Genomic DNA, 14,625 nt, shown 5'->3' with positions numbered 1-14,625 from the left:
CTGAAGCCAGGAGCCTGGAGCTTCTTCCAGGTCTTCCACATTTGGGCAGGGGCCCAAGGAACTGGGCTATCCTCCTCTGCCCTCCAGGCACATTAGCAGAGAGCTGGATCAGAAATGGAGCAGTGGGGACTCGAACCGGTGCCCACCTGGGATGCCAGCACTGCAGGTGGTGGCCTTACCCGTGATGCCACAGCTTTGGCCCCTAGGCAGCTATTGCGTCAAAGGCTGCTGTGTCTACGCTTCCCCTGACATCGTAAGTACCACCTGAGCATCCCTAATCTCAGAATCTCAAATGCATAAAGCTTTGAAGTCTCAAGGTGTTTCAGTGCTGATGTGACATCAGAAGTAGAAAATTGTGGCCGGCACCGTGGCTCACTAGGCTAATCCTCTGCCTGCGGCACCAGTACCCCAGGTTCTAGTCCCGGTTGGGGTACCAGATTCTGTCCCGGTTGCCCCTCTTCCAGTCCAGCTCTCTGCTGTGGCCCGGGAAGGCAGTGGAGGATGGCCCAAGTCCTTGGGCCCTGCACCCGCACAGGAGACCTGGAGGAAGCACCTGGCTCCTGGCTTCAGATTGGTGCAGCGCGCCAGCCATGGCAGCCATTTGAGGGGTGCACCAACGGAAGGAAGACCTTTCTCTCTGTCTCTCTGTCTGCCTGTCAAAAAAAAAAAGAAGTGGAAAATTTTACACTCTACCTTCTGATGGGTCACAGTCAAAATGCAGATGTACTAAAAATGTAGGATAAAATTGCCTTAAGGATATAAGGTGTATAAGAAACATAAGTGAATTTTGTGTTTAGATCTGGATCCCAAATTTTATTATGTGTATGCAAATATTCCAAAATTAAAAAGCAAAATCTGAAACATCTGAGCATTTCAGATAAGAGATAATCTATTACATGTATTTTCTCCATTTCCATCATTTAAGAGTCACTCACTTTATAATTGCACATCTTGTGTGCCCTGCACATTCTCTCCTATTTCAAACATTTCTGAGCAAGTCTAGCTAGTGAAAGCAAAATGAAGTAAATCATTTACACACAAAAAAATTAAGGTAAAGACCTATCCTTAAAATTACTGCTTTGCATATTTGGATTTCTAACAAGAATTAAAAATACATAAAATTTGAGGGTTTCTTGACAATACTATAATGAGTTCTTGAAATCCAGTCATTCACAACAGTCCATTATATCTATGTATTCTGGCAACAGCAATGAATCTCTAAAACTTGACACATCTCTGACCCAGAGACAACTCCTCCTGTCTGGTTTTCATGCATCATTTCTTGATCATCTCCAATCTGTTCAACATGTTTATGTGTTTAAAATAGGCTAAGCCTCTGCCCGCAGCACTGCTGTCCCATATCCCGGCTGCTCATCTTCTGATCCAGCTCTCTGCTATGGCCTGGGAAAGCAGCGGAGCACAGCCCAACTGCTTGGGCTCTTGCACCTGCATGGGAGACCCAATGGAAGCTCCTGGCTTTGGGTCAGCTCAGTTCTGGCCATTGTGGCCACTTGGGGAGTGAATCAGCAGATAGAAGACCTTTCTTTTCGTTTCTCCCTTTCTCTGGCTATAACTCTGCCTCTAAAGTAAATAAATAACAAATCTTTTTTTAAAAAAGGGGTGAACTTAAATAAAAATAACAACGGAATCAGGTCACAGCTGTACTTCTGAAATTGTTCCATGCTATTCCACTGCTCCTAAGAAAGACACCCGCAAGGCCAGCAAGATCTGGCCCCGCCTCTCTCCAGTCTCACCACACACATAGGATCTGCTCCCTCTAGTGGCCACGAACATGGCTTTCTCACACAGTTAACTCCCAGGAGTCAACTCTATGAGGCAGACATGTGGACTGTACTGGATTTCTGCCATGGGAACTTCTAGGCCACTTCCTGTCCTGTCTTTGACCTGGTCTGACTTAATTCCCACAAGCTCTTTACTCAAAGTGGCTTTTCTAGTTCCCCACCCCAAATGCTAATTCAGTTTTAACTGTCATATATTCCCACATCCCCATCCATTGGCTGGCACTCCCCAGGCCCACGAAATTGTCAAGTTTTTCTTAGGTGGTGAAGAAGCAGGAAGGTTTTTTAAGGGAAGCCCATCACGTCTCCACACAGTAGTCTTAGGAAAGATTGGTGCCCACGGCCCTGGGGCTCTCCTACCTGCCGGCCATTGCTTTGTAGTAAGCAAAGATCTGATCTGCCAGCTTGTAGACAAACTGATCGAAGCACAGGTTCACCTGGAGAAGAGGAAGCAGGAAGGTCAGTGGTGCCCACTAAGCTTTTTCATAGAAACTGAGGCAGCTGACAAGAGGGCAGCTGGGCGGGATTGCCCAAGTGTGACCTGGGGCAAGATATTTTAAAGGAAAAAATAAAAAGATTCTGTGGCCAAGTAAGTTTGGGATGTTGGTCCCTTGCACTCAAGGTCTTCAGTTAGTCAACAGAGAGACAGCCAAGTTCAAAAAGGCTGTTGAGGATCAAGGCGCTTTTTCCCAGGGCATGCAACAGATACATTCCATCATACTCGGCGATAACTTACATCTGTTAACTAAACCTATCCGTCTCTTCTGATAGACTCTTTTGCCTTTTCATTGTATTTTACCTGGCTGTGCAAATGTGATTATTTATACGTCAACAGTCATTAGACATTTAAAAGCCCCTTTCTTCAAACTTCAGTTTATTATTGTTTAATGCAGGAAGTCTTGCCATTTCAGTATCTCGTCATATCAATGGTAGACGTGATGCTTAGGTGGGAAGGTAAGCTCACAACTGACACGGAGAATTGAAATCAAAGCCTTGGGGGTGCAGTGGGCTATGCTGCCACTCGCAATGCTGCATCCCCTGTAGAAGGGCTGGCTTGAGTCTCAGCTGCTCCACTTCCAATCCAGCATTCCTGCTGATGCGTCTGGGAAGGCGGTGGATGAGGGTCCAATTACTTGGGTCCTCCTGCTCAGGTAACTGAGGCCTCTTTCTGGAACTGCAAGGTGCCCAGTGCACCCCTGCCCAGGCAAAGAACCTACAGGTCACAACAGGGCTGTTCACTATGACCCCATACTCGCCTACAACCTACTCTGAAGAGCCTTGCACAGACGGCTCAAGCCCCTGCACGGCTAGGTGGTCTTTGCCTTGTGCTCTGGTTTGGGTATTACTTTGGGTCTCTCTCAAAGGCCCAGATGTTAAAGACTTGGTCCTCAAAGTCTTAAGTGAATGATACTAAGAGAATAGGAATTTAATCCAATTATGGTGTCTAGGGGTGAGGCCTTTGGGAAGCAGTGAGATTGTTAGGGGGGAGCCCCACGAGTGAATCATGGTGGCTTTATGTGCACAGGCAACATGGGACACAAGCTCTTATCCTTGCCATGGACACTCTGCCTTACCTTGGGACTTTCCAGCAAAAATACCATCACCAGATGCCAAACCAAGGGGACCACCCCAAACCAAGGGGGTTACCCCAAACCTCCCAACCCGGGAGCTGAAATAAAACCTCTTTCCATCACAAGTAGCTTGTGTTAGGTGTCTCATTACATAACAAAAAGCTACTAACACAGTTGGCTTCTTCCCCAAGGTGTACTTCTGAAACTATTCTATGCTATGTGTGTATAGACAGACACTACAGGCAGCCCAGGGGCCGTCATCTGCATAAACCTGTGATTGGCAAAGCGTGGCTACTGACACAGATGCACACAGCGTCCGTCATGATGCAAAATAGTTTAGGGGTGGGGAGAGAAAGGGAGCAGGCCACAGGTTGGGGGGCGGTCTCAGTTTGTATAAGGATACCTCAAAAATTTATGGAAAATGAAATTAAATTTTTGTTGCAAAATTTTTTGAAATCCAGGCATAGTTTGTTTACAATACGAATTCTCATGAACTTCTTGTAGACCCCTCACATGGCTGGATTTCAACATTTTTTGCACCAAAATAATCTTTTCATTCCACTTTCCGTGAATTCTTGAAGCCTCCTCGTTCTTGTGCTCCAGGCCCTCACGTGTCACACACGGGTCCTTTCTGGCCACCCGGTGATCAGGCAGATCACCCTCCGGGACGCGCCATGGACCTCCCACTCAGGGCACACAGCTGAACCCTGCAAAAGCGCAGATCTCAGGGCAGGACTGCAGGAACAGGGGCCGCTCAGCACTTGCCTCGGCTTCGATCTCATCATACAGGAACTGCTTTTTAAACTTCGTCAGGGCATAGTAGGCACTGTCGTTGTACAGGTCCAAAGGGTAGAGGACGTACCTGCAGGGGGACACGGAGAGCCAGCAGCTTGGTGAGGGCGTCTCGCAAGGCAGCCAGGTGGCCCCTTACTCAGAGACAGAGGGCGGAGGAGAGAGGGCACAAGTTCAGGGCTGGGAGGAGAGTTTCCAGTGCCTCCACCACTTAGAAATGACTTACTCTACAGGCTGCCCGGAAATCCAAAGCCCCAGTGGCTAAGACAAGCAGGGCCTGAGCTGAAGTCTGGCACTAAGACAAATCAGGTGGCAGGGAAGGGCAGCAGCTGCCTGACCCAAAAGAGGGCTTATTTCCCAAGCAGCGCTGATTTGCGGCTGATGAAACACAGGATGGCCAGGTGGGCTGGGAGGACGCTCCCGGATCTTTCTGCAGCCAGACCTGGTGTGTCCTAACCCCTGGTGGCACACCCCACCTGACCTACAGTCAGCTCAGACCTTCCTTCTGCAAAGGATGAGCTCACTGGAAAGCCACCTTCCACCTGCATCCCAGGAACCTCCTTACAGGTCCAATCCTGCCTCTTACTCCATCATGGAAGGTTCTTTGGTTTCCAGGATATGGTCTGTTAGAATCCAAGGCATGGACATCTCAATGGGGAACTGGATTCGCCGGCCCATAGTTAACTCCAGGAAGAATTCTCGGAACCAGAGCTGAGAGAGGTCGCAACATTGCTGGAGAGCTTCTGGAAGTGTAGGGAGAGAGCCTTGGGTTATAGGCAGCACACAAAAAATCACAGTTCTTGATTTTCTTCCTGTTATTGTTATCCTCACTCTGCTAAGTATGCAGCAGGTACCTCACACATACTGAGTAGCACATCCTGTGCCCTTGTACTTCAGACAAGACTAATATTTGCCTGGAGAGCTGCATCTGTTAAGCTTTAGAGATGTGTGGTGGAAGTGGCGGTGGTGTTTGAGGACTTTAGATGCCCCCAGATTTCCATCACCCCCTACAGAGCCATCGTGAAAACATGATTTAAGTGTACAACACACACCTTTAAGAGAAGTCGCCATGCACCCACTTCCAGCTGGGCTGTGGCTCCTTGACCCCGGCTGTGTGGTTCAGAGGCCTTGAAGGCCCTTCCTAGGCAACTCTCTGATGGACAAGTTCTGACTGGTTGTTGAAGTGAGTCAAGCTCTTCAATGCCAAGAGACACAGGACAACCGCACGTCCCTAGGACACTGGTCTGCCACCTGTCCTATAGGATGTGCACCCTACTAGCAGAGGACGGGTAGAGCACAGGGGCTGGGCTGCAGCCTGCCAGGCTCTTCTGTGGGGAGAGTGGGCACTGCTCAACTCCCAGCTGCGGCTTAGCAGCCAAAGGCCAGTGAACGCCTCGTGTGTTTCCACGTTTGCAATCCCGTTTCTGACTCTGCTCCACCAAAGACGTCCTGATAAATCCGCCACAAATGCGCCCTGGACAGCTGCTGAGCTGACCACGTCAGAAGAGGTGAACTGGGCCTGGTCCTCCTCCCCAGCTCCCGCAGTCCACCAGGAAGTGGGGATCCTCCCTTGCAGGCAGACTGTGCCACTGCCGGCCCAAGGGGCTCAGCCACGCGGGAGGCAGGAGCCCCCGCCTCTGCCCTGGGCTCTGCAGCTCACCACTGATGTTGAGCAGGTGTGTGAAGAAGAAGGACTGTTTGTGGAAGTCCTCGATGGCCAGGACGATGGGCCCGTCCAGGCTGCTTCGCAGGGTCTTCTTGGAGCCACTTTTATCTGCGATGAGCGATTCAAGCATCGTCCGCACCATGTACAGCTTGAAGGCAAAGGAAGACGCGGTTAGGGGTCAGCCGCCATCCTGGGCCAAGCTTGCTTTGCGCTGTATTTGTTTTCTTTCTGCTCTTAAAAACAATGTCTTGAGAAGGCACCATGTGAGGCAGAGAAGCGAATTTGCAACTGTGAAAACCTTCAGGAGAGAGACGGGCCACCCCGGGAAGGAGCTCTGCCCAGAACTCTGAGACATTCCTGGGTGGGTGGATCTGGCCACCACCGGTGGTAGTTAAGAGGCCCAGGGAGAGGTTCCTGCCGGCCCTGCTCAGCCAAGGGCACAGGCTTCAGAGGAGAACCTCATCCTATGTCACTCTCGGCCTTCCCAGACAGCCACAGTGGCGTCGTGGGTGGGGCACTGGACTAGGAGTCAAAAGACCTGGGTTCAAGGCCAGGCACTGCCTCTGACTTGCTGTGTGACCTTAGGCAACAAAGCACCCACTCTGGACCTCAGTGGTATTACATACTGTGAGGGGTTGGACCAGGTGTTCTCTCCCTCCAGGCCCTTGCAGCTCTAACCTTCTGCGGAAGTGTGAAATGGGCTAAGATCCGAAAGAGCCCCCCTCCCCTCCCACAGCTCAGAGTTCTGATCCTCTGCATTTTGCAGCCATCACAGGAGGGAAGGCGCCCTCTGGTGGCGAGCGTGCAACGGTGCAGCCTGAAGAAACCCTGGGTGCAAAGTGGGCTCACGTCGGTACTTACAAAGGAGGCTACAGGACAATTAACTCCTGCTTACTGGGAGCCCTAAGCGCCAAGGGCGTGAGTGCGGTGGGACTGTTCGTTCTCTCTGCTAATCTAGATCTTTCCACACCATCTGTCTCTGAATCTGAGGCTGGAAGGGGCCTTGAGGAGTCAGGCTAGTCCATTCCCGCTGCCTCCTGGAGAGCAGTACCCAAGCCAACCCCGCCAGGCGGTGTTATACCAGGGATCGGCAGCCTCTTCGGCCCTGTGTGCCACCAGTGGGGTGAAACAAAGCCCTCGGGGACCACTGGCAGGCCTAAGACACAGATAGGAGAGAAGGAAGAGGGGATGGGAGGGCAGGAGAGACAGGGAGGAGGGAGAGAGAGAAAGAGAGAGAGAGAAAAGCAAGAGGTATTGCATACGGTGGGAAAGCCATCGCGACTGCTAGGGGCCGCCGCCGAGCCGCTCCAGCCTCCCAGCAACCACGCTCACCTGGGCTCCCTCGCCTTCTCTGGGCTCTTCCCCACCACATGGCCGGGCCTGCAGGGCCAGTGCAGCCAGAGACACGCGGGACACCGTCCCTGCGCGCGCTTCCCTTCCCGCACCCCTGCTGCTGGCGGCACCTTCTCCTCCGGGAGAGCCGAGAGGCCCTCTCCTAGCCACCACCTGGGGGCCCCAGAGAACGGAGCTGTCGAGCCCCGTGTGCTGCTGCGTGCGGCTGCTTCCGCCAGACTCTTAACTGTCTGAAAACCTGGTTGCATCCTTAAGAGGGTGAACGCTTTCCCCAACTTCTGTAACCGTACACGTTATTTCCTGGAAGAAACCGCACTGCAGCTACTCCCCATGTCTATCGGGCTACTCCCACGGCTGTAGCGGAGCCCTGCGGGGGAGTCAGGAGACCTGGGTTCTTGTCCCCCCTCCACGTGGGACGCACCGTGTGACTTGGACAAGTCACTTCCCTCTCTGGGCCTCAGTTTCCCCAACAGGGTAAGGGACTGGGACTCTGCCATTGGCTGTGTAGGCGGCTATGAAATACCTACGCGCCACCTAGCTGCAGGGGTCTGACTGCTGCTGACCTCCCCTCTCCTACTGTCTAGGCAGACACTCCTTCCTCACTTCTCTCTCTCCCTGGCCTTCCCTCTGCCTGCCAGTGCTAGCTGCAGCCTGTTCCTTCCCGTCTCTCTTGGGTCTTGTCTAGCCCTTGGCTCACTGAGTTTTTTAGGTCCTGCTGAGCCCCACCAGGGCACTCTGGACTGGAAGGGCTCCCGACTCTTGCATTTCCCAGAAGCATTGGTAGAAGCCTCCCTGGGCTGTTCCCTGGCACACAGGCCAGACGAGCACACGCTGTCCAAGGACTGCGCGCCAAGGGAAGTCACGGCAACTCTGCTGCGAACCCACCTTGCCCTGCTGCAGCCCGCACGCCCCTGCCAGACAGACACACATACCCAGGAGGGCCTCGGATGACCCACATTGGAGGATTCAGAGCGGCGAGGGGCTTACAGGTCGTGTGAAGCTGGGGGGTTCCCAGGCTGGGGCTTCTAAGACCCTTTGAACTACGATGGGACCCATCTGCTTTTTTTCCGGTACCTCAAAAGCCTACCAGCCACTGTATTCTCATGCAGGTTGCATGGATGTAACTACGATGCCCAGAGTACTTACTTCTTTTCCTGTAATTTAATAACTGCTTTGGACAGGCCACGGGCAATCTCTTGTGTGCAACAGCTGCTGTAGGCAGCTCTGAGTATTTCTGACTATGAGACTTTCCCTAAGGGAGCAAGGGCTTTTGATTCTCGGAGGTTTTTGGGCAGGGGTGCTGGAACAATGCGGGGAATGAGATCATATCACTAACTTGATCTCATCCAAAGTTTTAGTTTTCCAGAGCAGCTCCTCAGAGCTCAGAGAGGCCAAGGGGCTGCCCAAGATCACACAGCAGGTCAGAATTTCCAGCCAGGAAGTCACTGTAGGGGGAGGGCCGGATGTACTCCTCACACACTTGGAAGTCTGTACTTCAGAGGGGGAGGAGGAGGCAGGCCGGGTGGATGTGGCATCAGCCCTGTCGGCCAGGTCAGACAACGGAAGCACAGTGAGATTGTGCAACATGCCGAGGTCACACAGGTAGCTGGAACTAGAACCCAGGTCTCTTGAATCTTAAGCCAGTGATCTTTCCTACATCAAACAGACGGCAGAAGAAGGTCAGAGCAGTGGCTCGACCCTGCCCCTCCTGACCGAGGACCCCCAGCCCCACTGCCTTGTGCTCCCCCGTGGCCAAGTTGGCCTCTGTGTCAACAAAGCTGGTCTGTGCCTGGTGCCACTCACCTGGGTGCTGGACGGCCCCACAGCTCGCCGGGGCACCTTGATGTCAAACCCGCCCTTTGGGTCCTTCTCCCCTCTCAAGCACGGGTCATTGGGGGGCTCACGTCCGCCTTCCCAGTCACAGATGGTCTTCCGAATAGCCTGCAGGACGCTGGAGAAGCAAGGAGGCGGCTCAGGCTAGGTTTCACCACTCTTAGGAGGCATTGCAAGCAACGGGATCCTGGCCAGGTCAGGATATATTCTCATTCCTGGGGCCCAGCCTCAGAGACGGTGGATGAAAGGTTTAAGAGCTGATTCTGAACTGTTCCACGTGGTTCTGGTGCTCACTTGATGTCTGAGCCCATGCAGTATGACAGAACCTGGGTGAGGTATGATGGCCATTTTTTCCCTTTTTGGTTTTGGGGACTCCCACAAGCCCAACCAAATCCTTGTGTTTTAGAAGCTTAACAATAGCTTATTCTTGTTGCACGTTCATTCATTCTGTGTGACCATGTGCTTTGGGCTACACAAGGACTGTCTCACTTCATCATCCCAGCAGGCTCTGCAGCAGGTCACAGATAAGGAGAACTGAGCTTTCACTACGGGAAGTAACTTGACCAAGTTCACCCAGCTGGAAGGGGCTATGTATGGGCTTTGAACCCAGACATGGAGGCTCAGTCCACCCTGAACGTCCAGGCTGCTGGAACTTGCTGGAAGGACCCATGTGTGTGCAGAGGCTGACCGGGAAGCTGGCTGAGGCAGGAACTGCCTGCGTGGCTGAGCCCCGGCCCCCTCATTTGTGCCAGGGAAGACCCACCTGATGAGGACGTTCTTCTTCTTACGCACGGCCTGCCTCAGGGGCTCGCGCAGGGTCACCTGGGCAAAGTCCTGCAGGGCTGCGTAGATGGTGTTCCTGATGGCCTGGTTGAAGACACTCTCCATCCTGCCCATGAGCACCTGCAGCCCCTTGATCATGGCGATCACCTGGTCAGGCACAGGTCAACGGTCAGGCTCGCCAGGCATCTGCATCCCAGCCCATCCCCTGCCTTTGCCGCATTGCAGAGGGGGCTGTGTAAGGCGCCCAGAAGCTTAAGGCCAGGGTTACTTAAAGTGCTTTTTCATGACCAGTGAGAAACAAGCTACAACATAGGCGGCTCAGCGCCCTCACCAACAAAGTCCCACTACAGAACAAAGGCGTCAGTTCGACTGGACGTGCACTTCCTGACACCACTGACACCCATGCTGGCATGAGCTCCTGATTTATTGCTGACTGGTGACGAATGACAGCAGGCCCAGGGAACACGTTTTGAGGAGCACTCTGGCTACTGTCCACATACCATGCAGCCACAGCTGATGTCAAACACAACATTTTGGGGACTACACTATGGTGAGGAAGGTGAAGTGGTCACTTGGGACATGCATCCTATATCAGAGTGCTGGTTGGAGTCCTGGCTGCTCCATTTCCAATCCACTTCCCTGTTAACGCACCCGGAAAGGCATCAGAGGATGGTCCAAGTGCTTGGGTCCCTGTCACCCATATGGGAAACTCAGATGGAGTTCCTGGACCCAGGCTTCAGCCTGGCCCACCCTTGACAGTTGTGGCCATTTGGGAAGTGAACTAGCAGAGGGAAGATCTCCTGTCTCTGTCTCTTTCTCTCTCTGTTGCTCTGCCTTTCAAATAAGTAAGTGACCCTTCAGATGCCTTGTATTTCCCCATAACACTTCCTAAATGACTTCCACATCTTTGCTTTTGAAACACTGAGACTAGGTGCTGCGGGAGTGCAGGAACAGAAGCTTCTCCTGCAGCAGTCTTGGAAGGGGAGAGCCTGTGCTCTTCTCTTTGCCTCTTCCCTGGCTGAACCCCACATCCCTGCTTGGGGAGAAGGGGAGACAGGTTCTGTGCTGAGCAGAGCCTGGCCCAACCTCAGTTCTCTCTGTGGAGACCTGGCTGACTGCAGGTGTGTGCCCTCACTTCCGGTTCTCACCCCTGTTGCGCTCGTCACCCCCACCCCATCCTGGGGCAGGGAGGTGTATACATGCTCTGCCTGCTGCCCAGTGGGCAAGCTTCATGAGAGCAGAGACGGACAGAAGCTGGTGTAGCCTGGGTGGAAGCCCTCTCTTCTCTAGTTCAGCTTTACCAGCCACCAACCTGATCCTCTGACCCTGACAGCCTCAAGTGTTATTTTCTTGATGGGCTAAGGAGTCAGAGGTAAAGCATTTGCCACACTGGCTTCCACATGAGTACTGCACTTGTCACCCTCCTAATGACATGCTGGATGGACCTTTTGCACCTGCCTGGAGGGACAGCAGGGACAAGGCCCAGCAAGGCTCTGCGTGTCCCCTGCAGGGCCTGGGGTTATGCAGGGTCAGTAGACTGCAGAAACAAATGAATGGGCTTGGGCCCTAAGCCTCTCTCTCCTTCTAAAACTCAAAGGAAGAAAAACAATGCCTGAAGTAGAGGAGGTGTGTGAGAACAGAGTACAGAGGTGAGACTTTCATCAGGGCCAAGCTGGTGAGATGCTTTAATTCAGAGTAATAATGGGACGGAGGCATTGAGAATATTAGATCGTTAAGAATCTGGGCTAGAGATGTCACCAGCAGCCACTGGGCGAAGAACAGAACGGATCATGGAGATGTTTCAGAATAACGCCAAATAGACTGCACAGCTCAGTGGGATCTGACGGAAAATCTTGGCAGCTGATACATTTAACTTTACCAACATGTAAACCAGTTGCTCTTCAAAAGGAATCCTTAACAAAAAGAGAAAACTCACTGATGAGAAAAAATATTGTAAAATATGTGAGATGAAGGATTTGCATCTAAACTATGGAAAGAAAGACTTATCTTAAGTCAATAATAAGAAAACCATTGTTTTTTAAATTTCAAAGGCAGAGTTAGAGAGACAGAGAGGTATAGATAGATATATAGCTCTTCCATCTGCTGATTCATTCTCCAAATGGCTGCAACAGCCAGGGCTGGGCCAGGCTAAGCCAGCAGCCAGGAGCTTCTTCTGGGTCTCCCACATGGGGAACAGGGACCCAACCACTTGGGCCATCCTCCACTGCCTCACCAGGAGTGTTAGCAGGGAAGTGGATCAGAAGTGGAGCAGCCAGGATTCAAACCAAAGCCCATATGGGATGAGGCACTGCAGGTGGCAGCCTAACCCATTATGCCACAACACTGGCTCCAGAAATGCAATTTTTAAAGCTAGGCAAAAGATTTCAACAAATAACAATTCACAAAGAAAGGTATAAAATGGCCAATACTACCTGAAAAGATGCTCAGAATCATGTCTTCAGGGAAACGTAAATTAAAAACTCGATGAAATTTGATGTGCTCCCATTAGAACTCAGATTAATAAGACTGAAAATACCAAGCACCGTGAGGGTATGGAGCAATAAATAGATCTTTCACACACAGCTGGTAGAAACTTCAACCTGGACCAGTCTCTACTCATGACATCTAGTCTGCCTAGCTCTGTGACAGCTGCTTAAAAAATTAAATGTACATTTTCAGTGTGACCATTCTGAGAGACATAAAGACTCATACCCACATAAATACTTAAACTCAAATACTTAAGACAACTTAATTTTTATTGTCCAACATCTGGGAATAGCCAAGTATTCACCAAAAAATGAATGGATAAACATTTTAGTATATCTATGTGCATGTAACAAAATTCAGCATTAAAAACAAACTATTAATACACATAACAAGGAGGTGAATTTCAAAAAGCCAAACACACAAAAGCCATACTGTAACGATTCCGCTTACATAAATTCTGGAAACACACAAACAAGTGTACAGTGGCTATGACAGAGAATGCATCGCCAGGGCCCAGGGTTCAGGGAGGGGTGAAAGGCAAAGCCACTCAAGAAATCTCAAAGGGTAGATGGTCGTGCTTGGGCTTGCAGCTTCTCACATTCACAAAAGCATTCTATTACAAAACGAATTCTTCCAGTTACACACTTCAAGTGGATGTGGTTTGTTAAGTTACATTTTAATAAAATTAGAAAAACTGTATCATCCTCATGAAGATATCCCATTCATGACACAAAAGCATTAACACAAAGGCCATACACAGAAAACAGGATGGAGCTTTTGAACATTAAAAATATTATGTCCAAAATTCAAAACCCTGATAGGGTTGAAATTTGAGTTTAAGAAAATATTCCATAAAGTGGACAAAAAAATAAGTAGGCTAAAATATGGAAAGATAAGAAAATTAGAGACTGAATCCAGAGCACTTAACACCCAACAGAACAAAAGTCCAGAAAGAGAGGAGAGAAAATAGAGGAGGAAATTGTAAAAACTAAAATACAAGGAAATTTCTCAGTCCTAAAATACTTGTGTTCCTGAAATGAAATGGTTTATTTAGTATCCAAAACAATGAATGTCAAAGGCCTTCTTCAATGTGCTTTAGAGTGGAGTTTCAGAAAAACAGGGATAGAGATGAACCAATAGAATTCTAAGAGGAAAAAAGGGAACAAAGTTGCAAGACATATTTTCTGATTTCAAAGCTACTGCAAAACTACAATAATCAAAACTGCTGTTAGGGGCACAGAATAGCTATATTGCTCCATGGAAGACAACATAAAATTTTTAAATAAACTCTCAAACTTTTAGTCAATTGATTTTCTTGAGTTACCAAGACAATTCAATGGACAAAGAATAGTCTCTCCAACAAATGGTGCAGGTACAATTGGATATCCACATGCAAAAGAATCACATTGGACCTCTACCTATCTCCATATAACAAACTAACCCCAAAGGGATCGCGGACCTAAGTCTACAAAACTCTGAGAAGGAAACACAGGAGGAAGTACCTGTCACCTTGGTGTAGGCAATGGTTTCTCAGATATACCACTAAAAGCATGGTAACAAAAGAAAAAAACAAATTGAACTTTATCAAAATAAAAATTGTGCCTCAAACAACACCGTCTAGAAGATGAGAAGAGAAACCATGGAATGGAAGGACATTTTAGCAACTTATGTATCTGATAATGGACTTGCATCCAGAACACATAAAACACACAACTCAACAATAAAAAGACCCCCCAAAATGGATAAATGATTTACATATACATTTCTTCAAAGAAAATATGCAGACAGCCAAGCAACATGTGAAAAATGCTCACTCTCAGTAATCATTAGCGATGGGCACATCAGAATCACATTGACAGGCCAGAGGATGACTAGAATTAGAAGACAGCAACAAGTGACAGAGGAAGGGGAGAAGTTGTAACCCTTAGACACACTGAGAGCCCTGCAAGACGCCGCAGCTGCTCGGAGACCCAGGGATTTCACTCCTAAGTATATACCCGAGGGAAATGAAAACATCTCCACACAAAAACTTGCATATGGATGTTCACATCAGCATTACTCCTAACAGCCAAAAAACCAAAATAACCCAGACATTCAGCTGATGAACACATAAACTGATATAGTGCATAACTATAATGGAATATTATTCAAATACAAAGGAAAGGAGTATTGATAAATGCTACATATAGCACGGATGAACTTTGAAAACAGTATGCAAAGTCTAAGAAACCAGTCACAAAGGATGACTTATTGCATGATTTCATTTTTATAGAATCCCCGGGACAGCCACATCTACAGAGACAGAAAGCAGATTAGTGATAGCCAGAGGCTGGGGGAGGGA

General features: G+C 49.7%; 1 protein-coding gene across 4 annotated transcripts in view; it reads right to left on the bottom strand.

Moving 5' to 3' along the window:
- Nucleotides 1-14,625, bottom strand: part of CYFIP2 (cytoplasmic FMR1 interacting protein 2) — a 131,272-nt gene that overhangs the window by 58,830 nt on the left and 57,817 nt on the right. For 3 of the 4 annotated variants that reach the window (XM_008255326.5, XM_008255327.5, XM_089336170.1), the window contains exons 14-20: nt 9,778-9,944; nt 8,985-9,132; nt 6,910-6,984; nt 5,823-5,976; nt 4,749-4,905; nt 4,136-4,232; nt 2,160-2,236 (exon numbers count right to left, since the gene is read on the bottom strand). In XM_008255326.5, coding sequence (XP_008253548.1) covers nt 2,160-2,236; nt 4,136-4,232; nt 4,749-4,905; nt 5,823-5,976; nt 6,910-6,984; nt 8,985-9,132; nt 9,778-9,944 — 875 coding nt within the window. The remainder of the gene's footprint in view (nt 1-2,159; nt 2,237-4,135; nt 4,233-4,748; nt 4,906-5,822; nt 5,977-6,909; nt 6,985-8,984; nt 9,133-9,777; nt 9,945-14,625) is intronic. The other variant, XM_002710339.6, reaches the window with a different exon arrangement.

Source organism: Oryctolagus cuniculus, chromosome 6, assembly GCF_051225735.1.
Source record: "Oryctolagus cuniculus isolate XC-2025 breed Fujian yellow rabbit chromosome 6, ASM5122573v1, whole genome shotgun sequence".
Classification (NCBI taxonomy): Eukaryota; Metazoa; Chordata; class Mammalia; order Lagomorpha; family Leporidae; genus Oryctolagus; species Oryctolagus cuniculus.
Note: the sequence above shows the minus strand (reverse complement) of the source record. Positions and strands in the feature narration are given on the sequence as shown.